This window comes from Drosophila miranda, chromosome 3 (assembly GCF_003369915.1).
Source record: "Drosophila miranda strain MSH22 chromosome 3, D.miranda_PacBio2.1, whole genome shotgun sequence".
In the NCBI taxonomy this organism is placed as follows: domain Eukaryota; kingdom Metazoa; phylum Arthropoda; class Insecta; order Diptera; family Drosophilidae; genus Drosophila; species Drosophila miranda.
This window is the reverse complement of record NC_046676.1, coordinates 4657185-4678654: the sequence shown is the minus strand read 5'-3', so window position 1 is coordinate 4678654 and position 21470 is coordinate 4657185. Positions and strand designations below refer to the sequence as shown.

General features: G+C 45.7%; 2 protein-coding genes across 4 annotated transcripts in view; both read left to right on the top strand.

Moving 5' to 3' along the window:
* The window catches only part of LOC108160374 (rap guanine nucleotide exchange factor 4), a 37195-nt gene that overhangs the window by 1808 nt on the left and 13917 nt on the right, over nt 1–21470 (top strand). The window contains exons 2-4 of one of the 3 annotated variants that reach the window (XM_017294347.2): nt 15–416; nt 3835–3977; nt 4069–4163. In XM_017294347.2, coding sequence (XP_017149836.1) covers nt 382–416; nt 3835–3977; nt 4069–4163 — 273 coding nt within the window. In that variant the 5' untranslated portion in view covers nt 15–381. Of the gene's footprint in view, nt 1–14; nt 417–3834; nt 3978–4068; nt 4164–7434; nt 7994–20246; nt 20347–21470 lie in introns of those variants that run through there. The other 2 variants (XM_017294351.2, XM_017294350.2) reach the window with 2 other exon arrangements.
* LOC108160375 (cytochrome P450 6a2) lies at nt 14649–16404 on the top strand. Its single transcript, XM_017294352.2, has 2 exons — nt 14649–15812; nt 15881–16404. The coding sequence occupies exons 1-2, from the start codon at nt 14711–14713 to the stop codon at nt 16297–16299; spliced, it is 1521 nt and encodes a 506-aa protein (XP_017149841.1). The 5' UTR covers nt 14649–14710; the 3' UTR covers nt 16300–16404.

Below are 21470 nucleotides of genomic sequence, written 5' to 3'. Positions count from 1 at the left end.
TTTAACTTTTGCAGAACTAAAATCTATTTGAAAACTTCGTGTCTTTCCTTCATCCTGTCCTGTCTGTGCTGCGGATTGGAAACCGCACTCTCACAGTCTGAGAAGATCCGTGGCATGCAGCTTTCAAAGGGAATCGCAAATTGAAGGCAGCTGAGCGAAGCGAAGCGACTGCGTGGAGGAGGGGGCCACGGCCACGCCACCATTTTCCGGTATTTTGATTTCGATTCGCGTTAATTTCCCCTTCGATTTGTGTTCATCTGCGGAAACATTTCGGTTCGCCATTTATGGAATGCCCGAATAAAACACTCGAAAGTTCAATACGAGGAATTTGCTTCGAATTAAATTAAAAGTGCGACCGGAACGTAATTAAAGTCATTCAAAATGGCAATGGAATGGATTACTGCGATGGACAAACGGTGAGTAAAATGTGGAAAAGCAGCTTTGAATCATGAATATTGTATATATGAGGATGATTTCAAAATAATTTAGAAACGGGATAATAAACTAATCCGAGAACTTTATCTACCTTTGAAATGCCTTTCCGCCGAGACATTAGTGGATTATTTTTTGTCTGTTTATTTTTGCGGAATACTCTGCTCTAGTCCCCCGTGGCATAATTAAAACATCCAGTTGGAAAAACTCCCATTGCAATTATAAACTTTTGTTTAATGAAAATTACAAAATTTCAAACTTAAACAGAAACTTTCTCTCAGTCCAATTGGAGATGCCTACAAAATGCACAATTTCTTAAATTTTCCAACAGATTTTCCGCTCGAGTGCACGAGTTTTTCCTCTGGCTTCTGGCGCTCGCTCCTTGTTTGCTCAAGAAGGACACACAAATACGGAGGGATACATGTACGTTTACTACGTGCAATGAAAAGCTCGACAAGAAATACAAACAGAGAAAAAACAGGGGGAAAACGAGATGGGAGGAAATCCAAAATGAAACATTTTTAAATGCTCACGTCATGCTCCCGACATTCATTTGTCAAGAGGCAGCAGCTGCCCCATTGAGGCAGCCTGACAAACGGCAATCCCCCACCGCCCCCTTCCAACTTCCAAATGCTGGACAGAGCGTGCCATGAATTATTCGCTTTATTAAATCACCATTCCAATTCCCTTTCGAGTCGTTGAGATGTCACTTCCAATGCAATTATCATCGATTAATTTTGTGCCTAAATAGCAATCGAATCGAAGCTAAGCAGGAACCGTCCATCGTATGGGACGAGTATATGGGTATTTTTTCAAGCGTAAATGTAAATGGTCCTCAATTAAAGGCCCTCCACTTGATGCAATTTTCAATTCGAGTTTCAATTCGAGAATCACTTGGTCGAGTGCCATTGTTAGCCTCCTGCCACCGACTGCTCGTCCCCTGGTCGGGCATTATATTACATTGCTGATGTCCAAGCGGGGCGTGTCCCCGGCCGCCCACACCATCAATCACGGCAAAGGAGCAATCTCTATGAATTTCATGCTCTGTCAACGCCTAAGCGTTTCGCCCACGTTCGGTATCGTCCGGGGATCGGTATCCACTCATATGACTGCGCCACAGCACCCACACTGGGGAGCAGGAAAAAAGGGGAGAAGGTCAAGTGGCAAAGGCTTTGAGCGGATTGTTTGCCTGTGCCTGGAGCAAATATGTGCAGTTCACTCCCCTCCCTCCTGTTTGTCCCGCCCAAACAGGGCTTGCAGACTGCATTGGAACCTGAATTTATAATCAGGCTACTAACTCGGATTGCTTTCGCACTTTAAGGACTTGCCTTAACACACGAGTAATAAATGATTTAATTTAGATAAAATTAATGGGTGCCACAGAAACTGCAGAAAAGGGAAAGTCTCGCAGCGAGAATCTTTATTTCTTTTGGCTGGTAATTCGTATTATCAAGAGCGATCTGGGCTTAAGCACACCTGCAGGACGGCGACAGGTACAAGGACAGAGACAGAGGCGGAGACGGACGCAGCCCCTAGCTCACAGAGAATTTTACGCCAGAGGCAGAGTTAAGTGGCACTGCCAGACGGCAATTGATATTGATGGGGGATGCCGGCGAGAAGTCGTCTTACTCACAAGTCGAGCCCACAGGTCCCACATTTATCATACGCAACGTGTGGCCGCCGCCAGGCACGACTGATAGGAGTACATGAATAGGACTCGGAGTTTGTATATATGTAGATGGCTTTAAGGCTGATAAATCTCTCTTTGAGTGTGTCTGCTGCTGCTGCGGCAATTACAAAATTCCAAAAACTAAACTTTTAGGGCGTGTGCCTAAAAACCGCAAAGACCATTATAATAAACAACCGAAGCGTCCTCGGCGGCTGACTGCCAGACTATGTTGCGCCCCAACGCGCTTCCGGCAAACGGTTCTTGTTCTGGTTCTGCTGCTGCTCCTCCTCCTCCTCCTCCTGTTTTCCTGGGGCACTTAGGCCATGACGGGGACTGTTTGGTTAACGACAAACCCCAGGAACGGGGCACTCGTGGCGCCTTGTCCTTGTCCTGCCCATGGCTTTCCCTGCCCGAATTGCCGCTTCTAATTCTACTGGCGAATGAATTATGTATGAGCCCCGGCAAGACAGGCGCTCGGTTACCTTCCACAGCCAGTCAGCAGGCAGCAGGCAGCGAAAAGTTGCTCTAAAGGCAGCCCAGGCCAAATGGAAGCCGCCCCCTCAATGCAGATGATGTCCTAGCGAATGCCGACTTATGTTTTATTTTTGATTTGCAGGAGCAGCCCCCCTTTCTCACAGTTTTATGGAATTTTTAATTAGACTGCAGCTGAGCAGAAAGACAGCAGCGACCCGGGCAATCCTTGGTGCTTTTGTGTAGTCCTCCATTGTTGAGTGTCCTCCATCTTAGTTCGATATTGCAGGAAGAGTTTAGGGCTAATGGTTTTTCTTATAACCGAATAGTCTCCAGAGCAAAGAAGGAAAGGGGCAACAAGGCACAGCCACTAGTAAAAATAAACAGGAAGTAAAGTAAATTTAAGGTCAACCGGAGATTGAAATACCCTTTCAGAAGTCATCCAATTATCTTTAGATAGTCGACCATGAAAATGCTCTGAGACAGCTTGTATCGACTGAAGTAGAGATCTAAGTTTGATTCTTTTCCTCTAGAGTAAGATAAACACTTGACTGCCAAATCTGGAATGTATCTGCCATAATTAGTTCTAGTTTGTCTTCGCTTAGGGTATCCTGAAAAGAAACTTGTCTAAAAGTTCTCGCTCCGGCAATTAGATTTTGGCGCTGCTGGGTCTTTTCTTTTCCCTTTTTCTCTTTCCCTTGTTTTCTCTATATTTTTTGCGTGCCTTGACCGGCTTCCATTTCCGGCTTCCATTTCTTCTCCGGACACGGACACTCTTATATTTATTTATGCATTTTTCAATTGACAGAAACACAGAGACGCAGAGAGAGAAGGAGAGAGATATAGAAAGAGAGGAAGAGAAGCTGTGGCATTTGCATATTTAATTCGAGCACAAACCATACACAAATGACGTTGGAATTTTTAATTTCAGTTTATTGTTGGACAACTTCCCCTTCTCTTGGCCCTTGCCCTGTCCCTACGCCCCACTGCTCTGGCTTTTTGTGTATATTCTTTATGATGGACGAACAAATCCAAGTGCAGTGCTTCGCATAGAGCCAGGGAATTATAAATGGAAAATACTCAACTAGATTTTACTTTGAATTTCTTTCTGCTCGATTAGGGTCCATTGTTTGGGCGAGCTGAGGCAGAGCTTGGAAAGTGTTTAACAACTTGGCTCTGTCTCTTGGGCTTTCGTTTATTTGTAATTTTACAGAAATATTAACCTTTAACTTGCTTAACTTTTACTTGAAATATTTCTGCAGTCCTTGCGATCGCAACTTGCGTGATGTGGAGCTAATCTCGTGCCGCCTGCGTCGCGTGGAGCCGCTGTGTCGCCTGCCCGGCTCGGCTCTCCAGCAGTTGGCCATGTGCGGGTTCTACGAGGACCTGGAGAAGGGCGTCACACGTAAGTGGCAGTACGAGTAGTGGCAGCTCGGATTAAATATGCAGGCTTATGAATTCCCACCATTTCTCCATCTCCTCCATCTTCCTTTCAGTTTTTCGCGCTGGCGAACAGGGACGCTTCTGGTATGCGGTCCTGGGCGGCTCACTGGAGGTTCGATACCATGCACACGCCGATGCCGATGGCAAGGTAAGTTCCGTTCCTTTCCGTTACTATCCGTTTCGTTTCTGAACGTAGGGCTTCCGTGCAGTGCCTGGGCTGTGTGGGAAACAATATGTACAGCTCGAACAATATAATTGATAGCGATTATACGGCCTCCCTCCCCCCGCACACGTTGCATATCCGATGTAGTGGTATGCATGTTCTATATGGCTGGAGTCGACTGGCTGTCGTACGGGGGTTTGTACGAGTACGGTCTAAGCCTGCCCTGGCTGTGGGTCCTTTATCCGTCGAAGCGAACAGTCGGTAAAGAGGAAACTGCTGACAACGGCGAATAGTCCGACATCCATCTGCAGCCACTCCTCCGGACCCACCGCCCCGTATCGTATTGGTTTGTGGCATTCAATTTTTCCGCTTCGGTTTTCCCCCCTCCCCTTCTTTCTGGCCATTGTGCTTGCCACAGCAGCATTAATTTCCGCCAGGATATTGGCCAGCAGTTTTTTTTTCAGCCCACTCCTTGTGTGCTCGTTGCCCGGATTCGTTCCGAGAGGTGTCTGCTAATTGAAACGGTTCGAATTGGGTCTGAGGCTCTGGCCGAGTGGCTGCAATGGAAATTCGAGTATTTATGGTTAAGTGGGGCATGAATGGCCTGCAAAATGACCTCAACTTACTAACATGCTGGCCTGTGCTGGCCGTCTGTGGCCATGGAAATAGGAAATGGGGAAATGCAACGAAATTTATTCGAGGGATGGCCCATAAAGGTATCCTTAAATTGAGTTGGAATGGAATTGGCTAAGCATATATTCTTATTCCCATTCTTAACTTTCTTTTCCCTTTCCCACTTGCCCCAACACGATGGCTTCCTGTTGCTCTCCCCACTTGGATAACCCGATTTCCCCCTCATTTCGTTTAATATGCAACCACAAATCTGGTTTCTGCATAATTTGTCCAACTGATTTGCTTTTGGGGAAAACAAGATGTGGATTTGCCAGCGGGTAGCCAAAGCCTCTGGCAATTATAGCATAATAAATCAATTATTCGAACACAGCCGCAATGTACAAGACCGAGATCTATGGAACTGTTTTTGGGTTTGCTGTTGTTTTTGACACTTTGCGCCGCGAAGACGAGTTTAATGAATTTTTTTCGTGTTGGAGGTTGGCGTGCGACACGCAAAGCCCACTTTCCAGATCTGGCTAAATATAAATGCAGAAGGGAAAATCACAGTCCCACTGCGCGGCTCCCAATCCCTCAAAAACAAAGAAGCAGCCTATCAATAGCCACACAATTAATTTAAAGTGATGCGACGAGAGTGTGTTCATCAGAAAATATTGTATGAGTAGAACAGAGATACAGATATATACAAGTACAGATACAGATGGGCAGACACATAGGAGCATTTCAAAATTTATGTGAGACCCCGACAACGACACCGACACCGAGAGGCAGCACCATTTGGTGCGAGTTCCGTTTTGAGTTGTTTGGATTTTCCCCTTTGGCCTGGGGTCCGTCTCGGTTCCCCTGATCACGTGATGGGGCTAATTTCGATCTAATGAAACAAGAGCAGGGGCAGGCCTTACTTGAGTGGCAGTGGAAGCACCAGAAGCAGCAGCACAGGCAACGGCCCGAGCACCGGCACCGGCATCACCTGCAGTTACAAATTGTAACCAATTTATAAATGTCTGAGGAGACTTTGAGCTCGAGAGCTGCTCAAGACCAAGACAAAGACCACGACCAAGTCAAAGGCAGACCGAGCGTGGGCGTGGCACTTGCAGCTTTCAACCTGTGCCACATGGCCGTCATAATTGAATAAGATTCTGCAAAGGAAACTGCATTTGACCCTGTGCTCAAGCCACTCATCTTGGTTGTATCTACAAGATGCGAGTGTGTACGTCGTAGAATTACAGCGTTTTTGGTCTGGCTCTAGCCGACTTCCACTAGATAATTAATCTTTGTTGTGCCGCAGCCACAAACATGGCCGGATCCAATTAAAATGATTATATAATTATGGCCGGAACGCCCAGCGCCACCCCACCCCTTCGCTGACACCGACTGGACTGGCCATCAAACTAATGAAAATGCTTTGAAAACTGAAACTTAACCCACATATAATTAGCCATCATTAGGGGCAGGTGCAGGTGCAGGTGTAGCAGCGGCTTCCTCCGCACAAGTTTCGGGGCCGGCCACCCAGGGCGCCCCGAATGGGACGAGCATTTAAAGTTCAAGGAAAATCGTAGGTGTTGGAAGTCCAATATTGCTTGCTCCGCAGCTTGGAGAAAGCCTCAACCAAGTCGCTCCCATTGTTCGAATTGAGAGACATTTGTCGGGGGCTATATAGAACAGACATCGCTCACAGATATGGGAGTGGAGTGCAGAAGCCGCCACAAAGCCGCAAGCCGAATCCATTTGATTTGCAAGAGCAATTTCCGGCAAGGCAGTTGGAAGCCGGAAGCATACGAGGTTTGGTCAAGAGCCGCCTGCCATAATCACCGAACACAAATCAAAGATACATATTGTGCTCTGACCTCATTCGAGATGCCACAGATGCGAGAGAATCTTGTGGCCCAGTTCACAAAACAAAACGTTTAATTAGCTGCCAGAGAACAGCTTTGAGTCTTCGAGACTTGGAGGCAATTTTGCCCCCAGTTTCGATGAGCATGATTTGCATATGTTGGAATCAGTCGAGAAACTTGGCCAAAACAACGTATACAGCTATGTACGTCGTCTGGCCATTTCCTCTGCTCTAAGTTGAATGTAATCATTGCGGCAATTAAACACATTCACACCGGCAACTGGCATTTAATGTGGCAAATAAATCTGCAGGAAAGCCAAGTCAGTCGGATGAAATGAGCCGTCAGATGGGAGGGAAGCAGCCCAGTGCAGCGACGATGCCAAGTCGAGACCTGCCTGCCGCTACTTGAGACAGCGCTGACAACAATTTGTCGCTTTTCATTTGGTTCTCTCCGTCTCCATCTCTCTTTCTATGCGTCTCCCGCTATGACGTTGACCCATAACGATCATCATCATCAGCATCATCCTCCTCAGGTTCACAGAAATGTAAATTTAAACCAAAACAAGAAGGGGAAAAGCAGGGGAAGCCCCGGGCTCTGCTCTCCCTGCTCTCCCTGCTCTCGTTTCTGTTTGTTTTTCTGTCAAACAAGTTGGGCCGCTGCTAATCTGGGCAGCGACGCTGCCAGCGAAGTTGCCCACATATGCGCTTGTGCGCGACCAAAACGGAATGTATCTTTCGGATACACAGAAATTAATACGTGCTGAACACTTCAGCGGCACACAGCGCCAGCGCGATCGTTGCTCCAACTGCCAGAGGTTCGCATTGCGTCGGTTGGGTATGGTACGGTTCCGCGATTAAACCGATACCGATATTTTATCTGAATCTGTTTCTGTGAGTTTACCTTTTGCAAAGCAATTGAAAATGGCTGCGTGGGCAGCGCCAAAAGATACGCGCGCGGGCGTTCGCCGAAGATCAAAATAAGCCAGTTAAATTACGGGTATCTGGCCATAAACGGAATGGCTATATGGAACGGAATGGCTATATCTATACAAAAATAAAGTGTAAACAGCTAGCGCGCGAAAGACGGCCTGTTCCGAGTGCAAGTTTTGCAATTGTTTATGCAATGCAATTGTGTTAAAAATTGATTACCTTCAGAGCGAAACAAAACAAAACAAAAGCAGCCGAAAGAAATTCCATTCAACAGCTGCCAGGCGTTGAAACCAAACAGGCAGTGGGGAAAGGAATAAAACGAGTAATGCCATCAATGGATGTTAATTCAAAAGGTGATTCCATTCATTAAAATCGTGCGACCAGAGATACCCGAAAGGAAGTGCGGATACACACATTTCTGGTTAGTATTTGTCTTTGCCATACACATACATATATACACATGCATGTAGATATAGTGCTCTGGGTTCTTATCTGCGGTGTGGCTTCTTATCTGTTTCCGAATGCGGCTGACAACTGAGATACAACTGCGTTAATGCCATACGGCGATCGCGAATCCGAATCCGAATCAGAACCTAAGAACGGGTACCGGTACTGGTACATATTTCCAGTTGTGTGAGTGGGCAGATACTTCCGGTTAGATGATTAATGTGCATTCCACCTGATTATTGCCCCAGACCCAGTCCAGTCCATCACGCCTCATTTCTCGCATCATCAATATGCATACATTTGAAATCTTTGGTAAATCGCATAAATAATGGCTGAGTGGAAACGATTTGCATAATTGATTAAAACATTTGCAAACGGCTGAACAGGACCAGACAGCAGACAGCAGATGGACCACTTTCGACAGCCATGGAGCCATCAAATCAATCGATTGGACCCAAAATAAATAAATACAAATATAACCACAAAATAAAAGGCAGAGTGGATGCGAACTGAATTGCCATCGAGAGATGATTGATGATTGAGGGTGCTCTACAGGTTAGCCAAGAGCCAATAAAGTGCATAAATGAATACCCAAAGAGCAGAAGACCAGAAGAGCAGAAGAGCAGGGGCATCATTATAACAAATGCAGATAAAATATTGATATTGCCCCTGATGAAGAGATTTGCCCACAACAATCAAACACAATCAAACACAAATGTATCTTTTGGAGTTGGTTGATTACTCCAAACCAGAAGGAAACTTTGATGTAATCTAATTGGCTCTCCACAGGCCCTCGAGGCATGCTGCAGTCTGCGCTGGGAATAGGGTTAGATGCCACAACCTTGACAAAGGTCAAAAGAGAGTCTTCGACTGCACGGAACACACCCAACCCAACACTCACACAACTGTGCACAATCTCCCTCTCACGTCTGGGGCACACATCAAATGCTAATAACGCTCATGTTTTTATACTTTTTATGGATCAATAAGTTCGGCGGCGTGCGTGCCACACAGGCAGCACGGGCAACAGAGGAACGAACACCTTCTCCAGAGATCAAGGCGCTTTTGATAATCTTTAACAGCTGTAGAGTGTGCGTGGGAGGATGGCTCTATATACAGATATGCACACACTATGAGCATAAAGATGTATCTCATTTATTTACGAGATTGCGGCATCCATTTCCATTCACTGCCATTCTGGGTTGAGCCCCCCCCCGCCCACTCTTCTTTCTGGCATTTTGAAAGTTTTTCCAGCTGACAAAAAAAGTTGAGACCATTTCTGCAATTTACATGAGCATGAAAAAGTTTGTAATTAAATAAGTTCAAAATGGTAAATGTACCATAAAAACGTGTATAAGCTCCACTTGAGTTGGAAAATTGAGTTTTCCCTTTGATAATGACATGATAATTTAATTATCATACCTACAGTTGAGTCCTACTCATCTATCATGCCCCAATGGAGCATGGAGGAATATCTATGTATATTTGCTTCATTAGATAAACTTGAATGGGGAGTTCGTGGAAAGCATTCGTGAAATTCCATCAAAATTCTCAAATTATGCAAATATTTCTGCTGATAAGGTGATAAAGAACAGCGCACACAGAGATACACACTCACACATTTACACACAAAATCAAACCCAAATGCAAACAAATTACGGGGAAAGTAAAGAAGCAGGGGCTAGAGATAGAGGATGGGGGATGGTAGATGGTACGACGTGCTTGTCATAAAGTCGTTCACGCTAAAAAAATCCAAACGAGCCAAATATGAGAAATCACCTACACTGGATAATTTTTGCGGATATATGCACACTCTTACTAAAGGTATACTTAGTATGGGAAAAATGGAATAAACTATTGATTTACACAAAGTTCCTTTTCTTCAGAAAATTCTGTCAAGTAAAAGTCATCATTTGATTCAGTATGATATATGTATATGTATTCCTAAAGAAGAATTATTAGTTTCAAATATTTATTTGCAGAAAGAACTTTTAAGGACACAATACAAATAAAAATATTTTTCAAAAATATATAATAACATTAAATATAACAAATGCAATGTGATATATATGGGATATATTGTAAATAAATAAATAGATACATCTCAAAGTACCATAGAATCTGTGGGAGCGTGGAACAGAGTGTTTCCAGCTTCGGCTGGACTCTCTACCTTTCTTGATTCTCCTTTGGCAAATGGAGAATATTTTTAGCGTTCGACTCGGCCTCCATTTGTAGGCAACAGCAACAGAAACATCTCCAGACCGAGGGGCGTTTTGAAATGTTGTTCTGTTGCTGCCCGCTTGCCATGGCAATAAGCTTAATGGCAGCATTTGATGTCGATTACCATAAATAATATGTTGGGGAAGAGATAAAAACTCGGAACACATGACTCGACAGACAGAAGGCGTTAAATTAGCCAGCCGAGACACAGGCACAGACACAGACACAGACACAGCCCGAGAGTCGACCTTGCCCCAGACACTTGTGGCAGAGTCCCCAAGTTCAGTGCTGGATGAAGATGAAATCTTTCTTGCCTTTTCCGCTTAGCTTATCGCAGTGGAAATTAGAAAAGCGAATTTCTCTTTCCAAGGCACTGGCACTGCTACTGCTACTGCCACTGCCACTGCCACTGCCACTGGCTCTTGTTTTTTCGCCACATAAAACTTTATGCAGCGAACAAAATCAATATTTGCACAATGAAGAATTTTTCAATTTGATTGCGAATGGTTGGAGATTTCTCTGACGTTCGTGTGTTTTTCCTGCTGTTTGGGGGTATTCTTGATTTGCTTTTTTCAACTTTTCCATACAAAAACAAAAAAAAAATCGAGTTGAGTTCAGTTTCGCGTGCGAAATTGAGTTAAACAATATTCTTTTTGACTCTTTCTTTTTTGTCGGTGCTCAGTTGTCGGCCAGGGCCACAAAGTTTGCTCGGCATGCGTTTTGCCCAAATTTACACTTCGGTGGCTTTTCGGCTGCTGTGTTAGTGCCGTGCCGTGCCGGATCCGAGCGCCGCAAAAAGGGGAAAAAAGCCAAGTGGAGTATAAGCCAACCAGCAACTACTTCAGCAGTGACAACTACAAAAGGCTTTTTTTTTTTTTTGTATAAAGTCAGTGTTTATTTTTTGTGTTATTTCCCCCTCTTTGTTGCCTCATGACCATAAAGGGCTTCCGTATCGGCGACTCTGGGATCTAGTTAAAGTTCTGCTTATGGCTGTGGGCCGAAACAAGTTTGGCGAAAAAGGGAACGCCGACCAGCACACTCAATGAGACTGATGGACACCCAATACCCTCCGTTTTGGCACAAATTCAAATTCGTTGGAATAATTGCTGTTGTTTATTTATGTATTAATCCGTTTATATTTTCGCCCATCAGTGGCGTAAAACTGCAGCATTACGGGTTTTAGCTTCAGTCGGGAAGAGCTGCAACCCAGACCTGGCTCCTGGCTCCTGGCTGATGGCTCCTGGCTCCCGCTGTGCCGGATGTGGCCAGAGGACAGTCAAAGCATATCGATTTTCCTCCTGCCACGTGCCTCGGGCCATGTGTGTCCGCATGTGCGCTGCGCTGCTGTTTATGCCGCAGGGGCCGCATCGTGTTTATGGGTTGTGGATCCAATAAAAATTGTGTTAATGCTGGGGGCTGCGAGTGCCTAGACCGTGCCAGCATAATGAATATTATTATGCTGATTTTTTTCTGGCCCATTTACCTCTTCCTCTTCTCGCCACTCCCACTCTTTCTACCACTCGTTTCTGGTTCTGTTCTGCTTAGCCTTTATTTTGATAATGTTGCTTTAATATTTCATTACAAATGGCTTTGTCATTTATTTGCCTGAAGCTTTGATGGCCTGCGGAGTTGCTTGTTAGACGACGGTTCGCTTTGTGGGCTTCTGTATTCAGCGCACAAAAGGCAATTTCGGTTTAAAACGCGCATCCGCCACGTGGAGCCGTCGGCAAACATACACGACATTTTCGAGCGGGCTTTTTATCACCTCTCGTAAAAATAAAACTCTCTTTTCAGGCTGCTGCTCGGCTTCCATTCTGTTCCACTGTTGCTGCAACAGCATAAATCCACATTTTGCAGCACGGCCTGACAATTTGTGTCATCCCCGAGTGATGGACTGGACACCGGTTGACACTGACACATTGACCCAGCACTTGTCGATGCAATCAGCCGAGAGAGTCTTTATGGCCCCTGCTTTGGGCCGAAGATGGAACTTGATTCCGGGGCTGAGAAAATCCGCCTCGAATCGATAGCTCCCCCGACATCCCATCCTCAGCTGCCACACACATGCCACGCAATCAGAACAGCAGATATGTCAAACGAGAAATTCAATCAGCATTCGTAAGAAGCATCCTGCTGCTCCTTGTGCCTTGTGCTCGATTGTGATTGCAATGAACTTGTCAGGCAGCCGACTGAGGTTGAAGAATCCCTCATAGGGAATCGGAATTGTCGATTGTCGATTGTCGGCTGTCATACAGTGACAGAACGGAATACGCATAGGACAGCTAATTGTCTGTGCCCTCTGGGGCGGCTGTAATTTCAATAAATCTCTTTAAGGACGAACCCTGCCCCCGCACTCGGGAAGCTTAAAGCCTATTATAATTTTACCATCGACATGACGATGATGATTGCGGCGGGACCGCTCCTTCCGTCTGTGGCGGAAGCAGGAATTTCCCCTTCTTTATGGTTGTGAGGGTGCGTGTGTGGGCCTGTATGAGTATTGATGTAAAAGATTTGTCCTGTCCGTCTTTTCTTTGCGTTTTCTTTGGGCTCTTTTTTGGAAAATCAGCTTCTTCGTGGATGGAGCGGATTTCTTATTGTGATTTACATAATGTATGCGTGTACGGGCGACATCATTTTGTCGCTTTACAGGAAATGCACAAACTCGACTTGCCTCCTCTGCCCCACGAGATTTGTTTATATTGCCTGACATCCCAGACACGCATAAGACTAATTTATTCAGGGCACAGCGCACTCGAACACACAACCCTCGAAAGGAGGGGAGACGCGACCCCTTCCCTAGACGGTATTTGCATCTGAAAGAACTGTCTTTGGGGTTAACACCTCTGCAGACCAAACAATTAGCTGGCTGTTTACATGAAGTCTCCGAGAGGCTGGACCAGCATCCCAAATTAGCTAGACTGTCCCCCCCTGACGACGACAACAACAGCAACAAAAACAGTAGTAAAACAGTACCATCCGCAGTGGCAGTGGCAGGGGGCAGGGCCAGTGGCAGTGGCAGCAGCATCAGCATCAGCAGTCAGATGTTGGCTTATAGAGCCCTCGAGACCTTTCCTAAAGAACCAGCATTGTGTGCGCCTCCAGCGTGATGGGTTCTTTGTGTGTGCTTCGTGGCTTATTCTGGTCTGGTCTGGTATGGTCTGGTGTGGGATTCTTCTGCTGCACTTTAGTCGCATTTAGATTTGCATTTTATTTAGTCAGAGACTCAGGCATTCCATTTCTTCCCACTGCGGTTCTTCAATGCCCCCTTTGTTTCTGTGTTTTTTGTTGGGCTCTTCATTATGCAAATAACGCTTCGCCTCGTCTCTGGGCTGCTTTTTCGCATGGCACTCACATAGTCAGAGTGTATACTCCGCATGTACATACAATATAAAATATTGTGACACATGTGGGCCGAGGCTGTGGGGCTCAAGGTCAAGCTGCAAGGACTCGAGCATTAAGCAGACGATAAAACTGGATCCAACTGGTGCACTTTTTCACGCCAGAGAGACTGGACCGGGGGGAATTGGTGAAATACGAGTTTAAGTGTCAGCTGAACATCCATTTATACCTCAGGAGCACTTACAGCAGGAGCTGCGGAAATGACAGCTGAGGCCACCACTGGACATGCACCACGCCATCGAAGGGGGAGGAGGACAGAAGCGCCAATAATTCACACGAACCTATAAGTTATACAGGAGACACAAGGTCAATCAGTCCTCCACCTACCTCCCCCCTCCCTTCACTTCAAGGAGGAAAATAAAATCTCTCTAATCGCGTTAAAGTCCCCTTTCCTTAGCTCGACGGGAAGGAAATCAAGGGATGCACAACCTAATCGGCTTACAGGAGTCGCGTTTAAACAGAGACGCAGTCCGGGGACTTTTAAATGTAAATCGACGATAAGGAAAACTACCGTTTATTTTTGGTGCATGCTGCATTATAGACATATGTACATATGTACTTCACAATACTGTTAATATTTGGCAACTCTGGGAAGAGTGTATCAACCTGATTTGAATTCGCAATGTTGTTATTTGTTTGATAATTCTATACAAGTCAACAAGAGATAAAAGGCTTCATTTGTAGAATACTAATTTTGAGGGAGTGCGACCTGTTTTTATTTAACAACAATCTTGCTATCGCTTGTTGATATTCTTTGCTATTTCTATGTCTCTGTAGCAGCCAAGAGAGTGGCGGCTCTCTTGGGAAACACTCTTAGGTCTCTAGAATTCCTCATTGAGCAGTGCCAGCACTATCTCTGGCGCTGTAATCGTGACTTCTAAAACAGGTCTTTTCGGCATATCACGCTGATACTTAGTTTTAATCTCATATAATATGTTTGTTTGTTTGCGTGTTTGTATATTTGTTGGGCTGGGAGAGTCTTTAAAGACTGCTCGAAAATGCTGAGTATCGTTCATTAGTTCGGCGGTAGCTGAAAGCCACACTTCGCAAAACGGAAAAAGTTGTACCAAAAATGTTGATATTGATTTACTTGGTGATCGCCGTCGGTTCGCTGGTAGCGTATTTATTGCATCGCAATTTCCAGTACTGGAAGCGCAAGGGAGTGCCCCACGATCCGCCCCACCCGTTCTACGGCAACCTGGTGGGCTTCCGCAAGAACCGAGTGATACACGATATCTTCTATGACTACTACAACAAGTTTCGGACCAGCGGCAGCCCCTTCGTGGGCTTCTTCTTTCTGCAGAAGCCAGCGGCCTTCATCGTCGACACGAAGCTGGCCAAGAACATATTGATCAAGGATTTCTCCAACTTTGCCGATCGCGGACAGTTCCACAACGAGCGGGACGATCCGCTGACCCAACACTTGTTCAACCTGGATGGCAAACGCTGGAAGGAGCTGCGCCAGCGACTGTCGCCCACCTTCACCTCGGGCAAAATGAAGCTAATGTTTCCCACGGTGATCAAAGTGTCCGAGGAGTTTGCGAGTGTGATGGAGGAGCAGGTGCCTCCGACCCAGGGTGGGGCCATTATAGAGATCAAGGAGATGATGGCCAGATTCACCACCGATGTGATCGGCACCTGTGCCTTTGGCATCGAGTGCAACACCCTGCGCACGCCCGTGACAGACTTCCGCACCATGGGACAGAAGGCGTTCACAGAGCTCAGGCATGGCCAGCTGCTCACGTTCTTCATCTTCAGTTTCCCGAAGCTGGCCCGGAGGCTGAGGATGCGCATAATGCCCGAGGACGTGCACCAGTTCTTCATGCGCCTGGTGAACGACACTGTGGCCGTGAGGGAAAAGGAGAACTTCAAGCGCCACGACTTCATGGACATGCTGATCGAGATAAAGCAGAAGGGTAGCGTCACCCTCGAAAATGGAGAGGTGATGAAGGCCATGGACATTGGGGAATTGGCCGCCCAAGTGTTTGTGTTCTATTTGGCCGGCTTCGAGACCTCCTCCTCGACCATGAGCTACTGCTTCTACGAGCTGGCCCAGCACCAGGACATACAGGACAAGCTGCGAAGCGAAGTGCTGACTGTTCTCGCCGAGCACGATGGCAAGCTGACGTACGAGTGTGTCAAGGAAATGCGCTACTTGGATCAGGTCTTCTCAGGTCGGTTCCACTTCTCTTCAACTGCCTCCACAGTCACGTTTGTAACTCCTTCCGATATGTCCCTCTAGAAACCCTGCGCTTGTACACTCTGGTGCCCCACCTCGAACGCAGGGCTCTCAGCGACTATGTGGTGCCCGGTCATCCCGATTTGGTGATTGAGAAGGACACCCAGATCATCATACCCGCCTGTGCCTATCACCGCGACGAGAATCTGTATCCCGATCCCCTCCGATTCGATCCGGACCGCTTCTCGGCCGAGCAAGTGGCCGCCCGCGACTCCGTGGAGTGGTTGCCCTTCGGCGATGGCCCCCGCAACTGCATTGGAATGCGCTTTGGCCAGATGCAGGCCCGCATCGGCATGGCCCAGCTCCTCAGCAGATTCAAGCTATCGCTCTGCGACAAGACAGAAATACCCTTGAAATATGAGCCCAAATCGTTCGTTTTGGGCTCAATCGGTGGCATCTACTTGCGCCTGGAACGGATCTGAGCTTCTGTTTTAGCTTTAAAGCCGTAGAAATTAATAGCCGCCAAGAAATGTAAATGTCCGTTGCATCATCGATAGATAAATATAGTCAACTAGTTGTACGATAACAAGCGCGTTTCACACTTGAATTTCGTGCTCCTAAAGTGCATTCGGGCTGAAGTAATCGTAATTTCTCACCCGGCCACGGCCATTGTGCTGCCAGAGTCAATGACTCTCTTCTGCACGGGCTGAGGTAAATTAATTAATATTCCCAGACGCTCACATGCTTTGCATACCACATGCCACACTCAGGGGGCTGCTGCTGCTGCTCCACCATTATATTGGAAACCCCAAATTAAAATATGGCTCTGGAGCATGCAACACGAGTCGGCTAATTGAGGTAGGGTTGTGGCTGGCTTTTAAAGAGCCAGCATTTAAAGGGGAATAAAAACACTACAACGTTTGAAGATTGAACGGCACGGTTCAATGCCGTCGTCTAGTGGCGATGAGATAATTTTAATGGCCAAACTTGTTACGCCAGCTATCTGTGTATATCTATACAGTATGTTTTACACTGGCGTCGTCGCTCAGCGATCGTCTACCCTTACAGGGGATATTATACTACATATATCTTCTCCAGTCTAAATATAATTTCGTATCTAATCTACTTGAGCTCTATATCAAACAACTGCCTAGGGAACGATAAGCATTCAATTTTAAAATTACATTATGATTCAAATATATTTCATTTTTATTTTAAGTATATTTTAAAATATTTATGCTTAGATCAAAGTACATTTGATTTATTTTCACTATGTTCATTACCGAATATATAATCTAAATATTCAATTTTTCAGTAGGTGTCCTAATGCAGAATTTGGAAGGGTATTAAAAGCTTTGATCCACCAACAATACTTTATTTGTTGGCGACCGAACGGTCTATCTCTGTTCTGTGTACATAGAAGTCGACTTCTTGTCATTTACTGAATTGTCTCTGCCTAAATGAACTCTGCTGTGATAATGGTCCTAGTTAAATGAAGACATTACCTACTGCAAATCTACCCTCAAGCTATCGTTTGAGGTTGATAAGCCACAGGGCAATATGATTGGCAATTCGAATACTCATTGGTGAAATAATTATTAGAGTACTATTTTTGAGACACAAAAACGTTTGTTTGTGTTTATTGAAAGTTCTGAAATCCCTGAGAACAACATGGAAATCGTTTTCCGCTCGCAGTTTGTCTGCGAAAGTTTGTTCCGCTTGAGGAACTTTTGTTATTTACATTTCGATTGAATGATTCCTTCGGTATGCAATCGGTATATGACAGGAATCGGGCATGGGGAATGGGGAACGGGGAACGGGGAACGGAGATCGGGGAATGGGCCAATGCCATCAGAACTATTCCTTTGCTCGGCTCCTTCGCCCTGAGCGTTTCCTTTGCACTTTGCATACTTTGGGGCGCATTAGCAGGACACTCCCGAATTGCCTGACAGAAGCAGACGAGCGAGGACTCCGTTCGGGATCCTTTTTTCGTTCTTTATATTTGCATATATTCAAATGAGAATTTTTCACATATTCTGTTCATTTTTTGCCAGGAAAATGGGCAAAAAAGGGAAGCTGGGGAGAGAAGGGGAAATCCGCTTATGGGTCAGCCAGCTTGGTGCGTACTCAAAGTGTTTTTTCCCCGTTCATTTGGATTAATAAAGTTGCAAGAACTTTTTTAATGATGCTACAGGCGCAGGTGGGGCCGAATGTTTATCTATGTTTATGTCATCGCCACATGCAACCCGTGGAAAATGAGGCAGCGGCTGGGAAAACTGGGGACGTGCACGTGCAACCGGCAGTTCTTGAATGTTCTCGACTCTAACGGTTGAGAGCATTAAATGTAATTTTATAAAAATAAAAATAATTATCTCCTCTACGGTGGAGATCATTAACTTGTCATCAAATGAATTGGAAAATCTCTTTTGTCTGTGGTAATTCATTGAATCATTAACCCGTTAAAAACCACACAAACAGCACAAACATTGCAAATTAATTAATGATGACCTAATTAGCATAATTAATTAGACAAACGAATGGAACGGACTGATTTATTTTGACACCTCGAAAACATTGAGGGAAATATCTGCAGCTTCTCTGCTGCCCACTCATTTTGAGCAGTCATTGACTTGGTCCGGAGCATTACCTTCACCGTAGGAGGGCCAAGCGAAATACTCGTAATTACTAGCCCCAGCAGAAACGACGGACGGCAGACGGCGGACTGCGAACAATTGCGGTCCGGGTAAAAAACAAAAAAAACCCAACCGAACAAAACCAAAAAAATTAAAAAGATGAAAAAGATGAAATAAAAGTGTCAAGGTTATTCAACCTGAACATTGAAATACTTAACGTTGGCTGTTGCTATTTAGAGCAAGCCAGTTTTCATGGGAAAATCTCGCACTGCATCTGGCTCGCAGCATCTGGCTGGACGCTTCGCTCATCCGAAATTCCATTAGCAGGAGCATCCTAAAAACAAGGTATTCGTAAGACCACGCCCCAAAGTCGGCTCCACACTCTTGTTTGGCCAACGGAGTTGGTCAGAGTGGATTGCAATGCGAGACACGCTGCAGCAGTATGGGAAGCCACTGCCTCTGCCACAGCAACAGTCGAAACTGCCCCTGCAACATACGGCAGAGCCCTGCTGCAACGGACGGAAGCGTGCTCATATGTGCGTGAAAAGTTTTCCAAGCGCGCAGCCCAACAAAAGGTCCCAATGGAGTGGACATTTGGGCAGCAGTCACCACTGCAGTGACGCACATGGGTGCCAGCGATATGGGTTCGCATCGGTGTCGCTATCGGTGTGCCTGTGGATGTGGGCTTGGTCTTGCTCTTGGTCTAGGGCCTGAGCTCTGGCTTAATTGCATTTCGCTTGGCGTGCATGCATCAAACGACAGCAATGTTCGTCAAAGGCGGCTAAACTGGGTGGGAAGAGGAAAAGTGTCAGCAGATCCACGAATTTGAGATGCTCTTCCACGCTCAAAACTTCCTCACCAATAAGAGGCAAGAGCACACTTTGCCATTGAAGGGGCAAAGATTCAATCAATAATACATTATTTAGTTGCCCATCAAGAACGTGGCCTTCTTTTCGTGCGTTTTAGCCAGCTCGACTTCACATAGTGATTATTGCGCCATTGATCAAATTAGAATGTCGTCCACTGGGGGCTGACCACTGGGCATTGAGTACATTGAGATACCAATACGAGTATGACATCAATGGGCCATTGAGCTGTCATCGCATCGAACGCTCCACTTAGCCGGGGGTCTTCTGGGCCTTTGTTGCTGCTGTTGGCCACACATCAGCAACTGCCAGCCAAGAGTTGCACAAAAGAGCAGACAGACAGTACACGTGTGCACACATGCAACAGTTTCTCGCCAGCTGGCTGCCTCACACGGGGGCATCATCCGTTGGCGTGCTCCAACTCCAATTTCAGTTTGCTTTGCGACGCGACGCCGCGCGGTTCATCGAAAGACCCTGCGAAAGACCCAAAGAGCTGCTGGAAGTGGATGTGAATGTGAATGTGAATGGGGATGGCAGTGTGCAGCTCCAATTGAAAGTGGTACGCGCTGAAATATGAACAAATAAAAAATGAAAAAGTAATAATAATAAAACACTCGTAGCTTGGTAGTAAAGAGTACATATAGCCCGCTCTGAGACACGCTTCCATGTCATTTATCAACGGTCGCATATGGTGCCCCACACGGCCCAGAAATGTTTGGCCACACATTCGGCAGCGCGTGCCTCGTGCCCATAACTAGTGGCAAGTCTCTTTGTTGACCTCACGTCGCAATCGATTCGCAATCGAGCAGCAACCCACCGAAATGGTACATAACACTCCGGTATCCAATTTGCATTTGGCCAATGCTGTTTGTGTGTGCTTTTTCCATTGAATATTCCATCTATGCAAGAAGTGTCGCTGCAAAAAAACTAAAACTAAAAGTTGAATCAAGCGACAGCAGGACACAGGATCATGTTGTTCCGTCGCAGTTGTACCTACAACGTGGAGCAATCAACGCGGCATTATGCGAAGGTAAAACATGGCGTTGCATACCCCGAATAAATGTGGCAGCACCATCTGCAGCAAATGTACGTTATGGTTACATATGGTTGTGGATAATCGTATCATTATGTAAGGGATTAGCGTAGTAGCGTAGCTGAGAGAGTGTGTAATCTTTGGCACTCTTCGATACAGACCTTTACTGCTCATAGCCTTCACCGCTCTCCATTGGCAGCACAATCAAACCAAATAAGTATTCAACCCACCAAAGAGATAATCAAGGGCTAGTTAGTGGGCTTGAAAGATGGAGATGGGAGCTACACTTCATCACATGTTAAACTGTTCAAATGCAGATACGTTTCCGTTTGTTGCTTTGGAAACAGGTAGATCAAGCTCAAGTACCCTTCCACTGCCACTCCAAAAGATACTCCAGACTGTTGAGCTAGTCGAAGAGCTCCCGGAGTATCTTTCACTTTACACTTGATCAATATATACGACTATTTATAAAAATTACAAAATTACATCACAGACAAACGCCCCTCATCCCACAAAATTTGTTATCCCCTTGCGACGCGCACAGCTTTTAAAAATATTTTTGTTTGGACTGGAAATTGAATTCAATTCTCGGCGGCTTAGGCAAATTACAAAAAGGGAAATACTCGGGGATAAATTGTTGCTTTTCCTGCTTTTCCTCTTTTTCGTTCCGTTTCGTTTCTTTGGAGAAGAGCTCTCTTTCTCTCTCTCTTCTCCATCTTTCTCCATCCATCCGTCTGTGGCTGTGTCTGTGTCTGTGTCTGTGTCTGTGGGTCAACTGTTAATGCTGCAATAAATTAGAAAGCAATCAAATTTAATGTGGCCAAAAGAAGGCGCGACGTTAGAGAAGACAAAGACGAAGACCCAGAGCAAGCCCAAGTATTTTTGTGACGCTTGTCAAAAAACAAAAGCCCCAATAAATCAGCAAGAAAAGCGAATGAAATTTCCGGGCTGCTTTTGGACACAAAAAGAAACCAACGGCGGCAAATAGCATTTGTAATTAAACACACAGTGGGAATTAATTAAATAATATTTTACGGGCCTTGCTTTTGCGCGGTGTAATAACTGTAAACGCACACATACATACACGAAATGCTGGGGTAATGCGAGTTTAACTAATTCCG

Coding starts and splice junctions, on each gene's coding strand:
- LOC108160375 (XM_017294352.2), top strand. CDS start 14,711: ATGTTGATATTGATTTACTTGGTGATCGCCGTCGGTTCGCTGGTAGCG. Junction 15,813..15,880: donor CTTGGATCAGGTCTTCTCAG/GTCGGTTCCACT, acceptor ATGTCCCTCTAG/AAACCCTGCGCTTGTACACT.